The sequence below is a fragment of the Hoplias malabaricus genome, chromosome 4 (genome assembly GCF_029633855.1).
Source record: "Hoplias malabaricus isolate fHopMal1 chromosome 4, fHopMal1.hap1, whole genome shotgun sequence".
Classification (NCBI taxonomy): Eukaryota; Metazoa; Chordata; class Actinopteri; order Characiformes; family Erythrinidae; genus Hoplias; species Hoplias malabaricus.
The window spans coordinates 69,006,431-69,014,728 of NC_089803.1; the positions used below are offsets into that span (position 1 = coordinate 69,006,431).

Sequence of the window (8,298 nt, forward strand, 5' to 3'; positions counted from 1 at the left end):
TTCCCTCCTTTTTTCCCTGGACAGAGGAGTTCGGGGTTTAAGGATTAACACCTGTTTGTGTAGAGAGGCGATTTTTATTTCCCCCGACCAAGCGGCTGTGTCCTTTACCTGCGAGCGCCTCCAATGTGTCCGCTCTGTCCAGACGTGTCCCTCCTTTCATGAGCCGCGAGGTTGCTCACCGTGGAGAATGTCCGCCTAAAAGTCTGCAGTCAGCCGGCTGTGATTGAGTAAGGTGCAGCAGAGGTCACTTGTTTAAGATTGGAGTTAGAAAAGCTTTCCAAACCGCCGCGTTCAGAGCTTTCAGAGGGAGCCGGAGATGATGGGAAGCCGGGTGGACGTGAATGTGGTTACGAGCCCAAGAATCAATCAGTGCAGCGGGCGGAAGAAACTTCCTGCAGCTTTTTTCCTCTCCCTCAGTTCTTCCATCGACTCTTTCTCTCTCTCTCTCCCCCGCCTCTCTCTCTCTCTCTTTCCATCTATCTATCTGTCTCTCTCTCTCTTACTTGGCCTTAAAATGAAGCCCCCCTCCCACACGCACCCTCCTCTATCTCTCTCTTTCTCATCCTTCTTCTCTTTTCTGTTTCTCTTTCACTTTCTCTACCTTCCCCCATCCTTTTCCCTTCAGTTTCGCGCTCAACTTCTTGTTTATCTCCTTCACTTCCCCTGCCTTTCCTCAACCTCCTCTCACCCACCCGTCTTTCTTGTATCCTCCCTCCCTCCCTGTGGTGCACTCGCCTGTATGAAATGTGTATTGACAGCCAGAGAGAGCAGAGTGTTTGGGAATTCTACTTGCACTTTTCACTTAACATGAAATCCACTCCCCCACGGCCTTCCCTTACTCATCTCTACATTCTTTTCTCTGTTTCTGTTTGTCCCTTCCCTCTCTCTCTCTTTTACTTTTCAGACCAAGTTGAGGACCGGAGGCTAACGTTGAGAGACGGAGGAGAGGCAGAGAAGGAGTTTGTGGCTTCACCGCTTAGAGGACGTTTCTAAAGGAGAGCAGAGGCACCACTGGATACACAACAGAAACCAGAGAAATGGGGACCTTCCCCTCAGCACCTTCCTTCACTCCTGCACCCCTCTGTCCCACTGTTTCTTCTTCCTCCTCCTTGTTTCCTGAGCAGTGCAGTACTGCAGCACCAGCCGTAGCAGGTGTTATGAGCACACTGTGCCCAACAGCTAGAGCCTGAGACGAGCTGCTAGGACGGACCTTACTTTTTAGACAAACCAAATAAAGCCAACGTTGAACCTCAGTGAAAGTGAACAGGCGCTTCATCGTATTCACCCACACATAAATAACAGTAGTGAAAAATAAAAGCCTGGATGTTCAGGGCGCTGTAAACGTTGTCATCTCCTGTGTTGATCTGACTCCCGCGCTGCAGTTGGATTAGGACGTGTTTTGTTAGTCTTGCGTTTAAGTGAATGGTTGAACACTGCTGTCCTTTCCCACTCCACACACACACACACCCCTTATCTCCACTCTCTCGCCATGACCATGCTCATCAACACGGCCAGTCCTCAGCTGACGCCCAGCTCCTGATGCGCTAGCCGTCCTCATCCTAACCCTTCATGAGTCTCTCTGAGTGTTATGTTGATTGTTTCTGCTTTATTTTTGTTTTTCCTTCTTTTTCTTCTGCATGAGAGCCATTGTTCCACTGTCTGATCTGTCATGGAGAATAAAAGGATGAAACTGGAACCTGAATTAGCTCCTTTGCTGGTGAAAATGAAAATCTGAAAAGTCGGGATATTGAATCAAAGTGTAAATACATATCTACTTTTCTGTTTTCCACGGCTTTTCCACGAAGGAACACAGCTCTGGGTCTAAATGAATCTGAATCTGTGACCTGCTTTGGTGAAAATACCACAAGGATCAAACACCACAGCAGTGTTCTCCCCCTGTATTTCAGCACCTGTTCCTTTAAATGATAATGAGCCGCTCGCTGTTCACCCCGACCCCGAGCGCACAGCAGTGAGGAGCAGACGCTCTGGTTTTTAGCCGTTTTCGCTCAGTTCTTTTATCTCAGATCTTGTTTTCTCCAGTGTTGCTCAGTTCTCTTATTTCTCAGCACTGTATCATTTATCCTCGTCTTTCTCTCACAGCGCTGTGATTGCAGAGACTCAGACGAGGAGGCTGCACTTGGCGTCAGAAGCAGCTCATTTTATCCCGTGTTTTCTGACTTAGGCAGCTCACAGAAATTGACGGGGTGGTCTTGTGGCACGGTGTGAGGGTTGGTGGACTCAGGATCCCAAGACTAATGTGAACATGAATTGAACAAGTGATTTCTTCATATGACCTGTGAAAGTTGTCTTGTGAAACTTACACATTTTCACTAAAGCTCTCTTTCACCCCAGAGCTTATGGTGACCCCTTTTGATTTTTCTGTTCACAGTGTCTAGAGCTTTGAGCCTCAATTTCAGCCAAATACACCCCCCCCACACACACACACACACACTAAGTGGTGCTGTAGGGCCTCAGTTAGCGCTCTAGAGAGAATCCACATTCAAGTGGACAACAGTTCCCTGGTTAAAATGTGTTTATGTGGCTGTCAGGTTTAAACTTAAGGGATTGCCCTCAATTAAAGACATCAGCTTGTCCTTGTTCGAGTAGAAATAACTGCTATGAGGCATTGCCAATTTTGGGATAGCCACTGGGTGGACATCAGGACTTTGATTGCACCCTACGTTTACCAGAAACCCCCAGCATCTGTGTCTTTTCAACAGCATTGATTGAAGATACAGTACGTAGTTGCTGTTCCTACTCAATAGATGCAGTTTTCCCACATTCAGAGGGTGTTTAATATCAAGAGCATAGCATTCATTGTCTGTAACCGCTTATCCAATTCAGGGTTGCGGTGGTTCCAGAGCCTACCCAGAATCATTGGGCGCAAGGCGGGAATACACCCAGTCCTTGACAGGGCAACACACACACACACACACATTCACAGCTATGGACACTTTTGAGTCGCCAATCCACCTTTCAATGTATGGTTTTGTACCGTGGGAGGAAACCCACGCGGACACGGGGGGAACACACCACACTCCTCACAGACAGTGACCCGGAGGAAATCCACGCAGACAGAGGGAGAACACACCACACTCCTCACAGACAGTCACCCAGAGGAAACCCACGCAGACACAGGGAGAACACACCACACTCCTCACAGGCAGTCACCCAGAGGAAACCCACGCAGACACAGAGAGAACACACCACACTCCTCACAGACAGTCACTCGGAGGAAACCCACGCAGACACGGAGAACACACCACACTCCTCACAGACAGTCACCCAGAGGAAACCCACGCAGACACAGGGAGAACACACCACACTCCTCACAGACAGTCACTCGGAGGAAACCCACGCAGACACAGGGAGAACACACCACACTCCTCACAGACAGTCACCCGGAGCGGGACTCGAACCCACAACCTCCAGGACCCCAGGGTATGATATTGTCAGTTTTAGAAATCACATTGCTGTTTTCTTCTGTTAAAACTGACAAGAACACACACAGTTAATGATGAAAACTACTGTTTCTGATAGTACTTTTGTCACAAGAAAGTGAGCAGAGTTCCCTGATGGGTGTAATGGAAATAAACAGGTTTCAGACTCCAAATCCAAATCAATCAATCAATAAATAAATGCAGAACCTATGAAGAACCAATAAATTCCACTCATAGGTTTAATGAGTGGAATCGATTTTAATGATAAATCGATGTGATGCTAGCGATGCTTCACTGTCGCACACTTGCCCTTCATCTTTTAAATCCTGCCATCATTTCACACAGATGCTCCCAGCTGTGAGACCTCTTCTCCACACCAGTCACAAACACACACCGGCTGTAGAACACGGGAGAAACAACCAGATTGATCACAACTTATCACATGACTAACAAGGAATGAAGTCATGCCATCCATCATGTTTGTAGGGTCTGGGATCGACATGTTCCCCCCACTTCTCCTCCCTGCAGGTGGTAGGAGCAGCTGAGGCATGAAGGTGGGGGCAATCTGGGTTCACCAATGTGTGAAGACTTGAGAATGGACATGAATGCAGCTGAACAGAACTGTCACCTGATGCCAAAGAGAACCACTTACCCTGCTCTGCACGTTTATACGTCTTACACTCAAGCAGCATTTAAAAACGTCTCATCATCTACCCCTGGACCTGATGGGGTAAAATGGCATCGAGAACCGCATTCCCTGAAGTGGAGCACGATTCAGTGTCAGTGTGATGAACTGGAGTGATATTTGTGATCCAGAACTAATCATCCAACATCAGTATCTGACCAGAGTATTGTTCTTGTGGCTGAATGTCGGAGTTGTACTCACTCAAAGAGCCACAAAACTCCTGTTAATACCTTTGATTTCAGAAGAATCTTTGCAAGAGCAAGTGTCCACAATCATTTAGAGTTTCTGCCCAGTCCCGACCTCCTCCATCTCTACACTCAGAATACATGTGGAGTACCCAGGTGTGCATTGCTTTTCATAGATCCTGTATTATGTACATTTGAAGGACTTGTTTATTCATCTGAAAAATCGTTCTGGGACTTTTTACGTTTGTCTTATTTTGGGATTTTGCTATGAATTTACAGTAACAGTCACAAGCTCAACCTGCTAAAATCAGCATCCCAAGCACACTGCCTCGAAGATCGTAAAGTCATTATACTTCTAGTCTTGCATTACCAAACACTCAAGGGATTCTGGTGTATTTCGTGACTAAACCTGGCCAAGAACTGGCTGCTGCTGCTGGAAAAGGGCATTTGACTGATACTCAAAACGACCAATCGCAGCCTACAATTTTGGCAAGGCTCAAGGAGCTATTCTTATAACTTGGAAATGTTGATAGGAAATCAGTATGCAACTGGCAGAATCCTGACTGTGTGGCCAGGTTAGGGCAATAAAGACATCAGACTCTGTCTGTGTTGTCAGAGCATCTGTGGCTGAGACTTTTATACCCTGAAACAGCCCTGATTAATTGGGCAGTCACAACCTGAACAACAATATGGTATTGTAGTTTGGCAGGACAGGTGACGAGTATATACCATATTCGGTGTAGCCCTATCGAGCTTGGAGAATAATCTGTGTAAGGAAACAGACATACCAGCTCTGATCCTGGACGTCCATTGTCTGCACACTGCACATCCACTACAAGCCAGTATGTAGTTATCACAGAAATTATAAGCATGATCATTTGTGATGGGAGCAGTGAAAACACTCATGTGCAAGTAGTGGGCTTCCAGGACCAGGTTGGCAACCACTGAGTTAAAAAGTAACTTTCAAAATAAACAGAAATCGTATGGCTGTATGGGATCTGTGTGACTTTTTATAACAGATTCCTAGGAACACCTTTAACTTTGGTCTGATCTAACCATTGGCTCTTAACTTAGAGATTTACACTCAGACCTAAAAATCAGGCTACATTTGTCATAGCTCTTTTGAAAGTGCTTATTTCTGCTACTGCACCTATGAGATACTTGATGGATGTTAGCTTCTAAATTAACAGCTAGTATTTACAGTGGTGTAGCAAGGATTTTACAGTGTTCATTGTAAGTTGTCATGGAGCATCTTTCTCCTGTACAATGGCTTTCCTGTCCCTATATCATCAATTCAACTGTTGCGACAAGATGGATAGGCGTCCCACTGAATTCTTCACCACTGCGAGAAGGATCAGTCAGGGCTGCATCCTGTCTCCTTTACTGTTTCTGGTGGCCCCTGATTTTGTAGTGAGGAAGGCAGGCATGAACTGGGATGGGTTAAGCCTTCTCACTGATCTTGATTTCACAAATTGCACTGCGTTATTAGCGAATGGCTTCTGCCTGCAGGACCTAACATCAAACCTGCACCAGGAAGCACCGAAAAAAGTCTTGTGGATCAGTTAAAAATCATGAAACAAAGAAAAGTGTAAGCTCCTATTTATTTTATAGATTAAAGAAAACATGAGTATTATTCCATGTCAAATTTCAGTCATATCCAGTACCGTTCATTGCAATTAACAAATGGATTATTACTGAAATGTGTTTTATTTTTTAAGTTCAAAGACATCCCCAATCCCAGCTCTGCCGATCCCAAGCTCTTATCCTTTTTGTGTTTTCCCGGTTCAACAGATGTGACCCTGCACTCGAGCAGCTTGTTAATTATTTAACGAGTTGAATCCAGGGTCTTAGATTAGACAAAGCACAACCATGTACAGACAGTGTGGCTGCTAGGACCAGGATTGATGCCTGATGCCTACTCTGAACGTCTAAGAAGGTCTTGAGAGTTCCCCACTGCATCAAAGGAGAACAAAGAGCCTTTCTCTGACAGCTTTGTTGATGGTCACGGTCTGATCACTGTGTGTTCGGTGCTTGTGCCGGCTCTAATCGATGAGGGGCTTTTGCAGGATTACACTGCCCTGTCTCTACGTCCCCAGTCCACCACTCGGCAAGATGTGAACCTGACGTTGGTGTTCACCATCGTTTTTCTTATTACACTTTAATGGCTTAAGCCTGTGGATCTGTGGGAAATTGCAAATTACAAACCTCTTCACAGCGACACTCAGCTGCAGCGCAGCCACAAAAACAAATTATTTAAAAAAGCACATCATCACTTCAGACAGATTTGCATGACTTTTAAGGAGTTCAGCTTTGCTCATGTGCATGCATAGGCTCTCTCTCTCTCTCTCTCTCTCTCTCTCTCTCTCTCTCTCTCTCTCTGTCTCTCTCTCTCTCTCTGTCTCTCTCTCTCTCTCTCTCTTTCTCTCTCTCTCTCTCACACACACACACACACACACTCTCAGCCCCACGCAAATACTCAGTCAATATTTGTATTCTACATGAGCTTTTGTGATTGCCCTTTTTCTTACACTGTCAGGAAGCACATTCTCTACAGGTAGATTAATGGTTGATAAAGGTACAGACAGTGTGTGTGTCCCAATGTCCAGCAGCGTTCTTTAAAGGCATAGTTTACGACTGTAATCATAAATCACTTTAGAAAATTCAGAAGATGTTTCCTCACCATTCGCTAGCTCTCAGATCTGTGTGTGTGCTCCAAACAAGTGTAATGTGTTTATTTACTCAGTGTCTGTAAATGAATAAAAAAAATATACTGGCTCGGTCCGGTGTGCTAGACTCTCTCTCTCTCTCTCTCTCTCTGTCCCTAGAGAACTCACCACACTGTCCTCACGCTCACCCCCCCCCCCCTCTCTCTCTCTCTCTCTCTCTCTCCCTCTCTCTCTCTCTGTCTCTCAGACAATGGACATAATTCTCAAAGTTGAAAAGCATGAGCCGAACTGAGGATATTGCTTTATTCCTGCTCCATAGGTGGGTGATATTGACTTGTCTTTGCTGTTGCAAATCACTTAAGGTGGAAATGTCTCCAAACCCTTAGTCAGTCTTTATTTCCCTTAAACATATCAATCCACCTTAAAAGACGCGAACCTCAGACCTGCATTTCCCCACAATCAAAGATGTTCTCTTTAAGTCCAGTTACCTAGCTTGAAGGCCCATTACATTATTTTCTCCTGAAGAATTCCTTATGTACCATTTTTTTTACAACTAAAAGTGTTCCACATTTAACCCTTCAGTGGCAATGTCTCCACACACTCACCAGGAGCGGTGGGCAGCCAGGGGAGCTGTTGAGGGTTGGGGGCCTTGCTCAAGGGCACATCAGCAATGGGTGTTGAGGGAGGAGACAATGCTGTTACTTCACTCCCCCGCCCCCAGTTTTTCTGCTGGTCAAGTGGATCGAACCCCAACGACTGCCCCCAAACCTGCACGACTCTACATTTGAGAAGGGTATCTCTGCAGCCCGGAGGCGGCAAACCAAGCCCTGAACCTAAACCCAACTTTAACTATAGCCTCCCACTCCTTCCACTCGCCTACTTCCTGTATATGTCTCTCCCACTTGCTGGTCTCTAGCCTGCAGAGATGTACACTTGGCACTTTCTCAAAATAGAGCTGTTTTCAATAGACAAACACATTTCTGGAGGTGAAGGGGGATGTATGAAATCAATTCAACTTAAACATTTATTCATTGTCAGAACCGCTTATCCAATTCAGGGTCACGGTGGGTCTTTACTGGGCGCAAGGCAGGAACACACCCTGTAGGGGGCGCCAGTCCTTCACAGGGTGACACATACTCACACTCTCACACTTAAGGACACTTTCGAGTCGCCAATCCACCTACCAACGTGTGTTTTTGGAGCATGGGAGGACACCAGAGCACCCGGAGGAAACCCACGCAGACACAGGGAGAACACACCACACTCCTCACAGACAGTCACCCGGAGGAAACCCACGCAGACACAGGGAGAACACACCACAC

General features: G+C 46.1%; 1 protein-coding gene across 2 annotated transcripts in view; it reads left to right on the top strand.

The window, feature by feature from the left end:
• The window catches only part of chchd3a (coiled-coil-helix-coiled-coil-helix domain containing 3a), a 120,387-nt gene extending 117,894 nt beyond the window's left edge, over nt 1-2,493 (top strand). The window contains exon 9 of one of the 2 annotated variants that reach the window (XM_066668568.1): nt 905-2,493. In XM_066668568.1, the coding sequence (XP_066524665.1) occupies nt 905-928 (24 nt within the window). In that variant the 3' untranslated portion in view covers nt 929-2,493. The remainder of the gene's footprint in view (nt 1-904) is intronic. The other variant, XM_066668569.1, reaches the window with a different exon arrangement.
• The last annotated feature ends 5,805 nt before the right edge of the window (nt 2,494-8,298 follow it).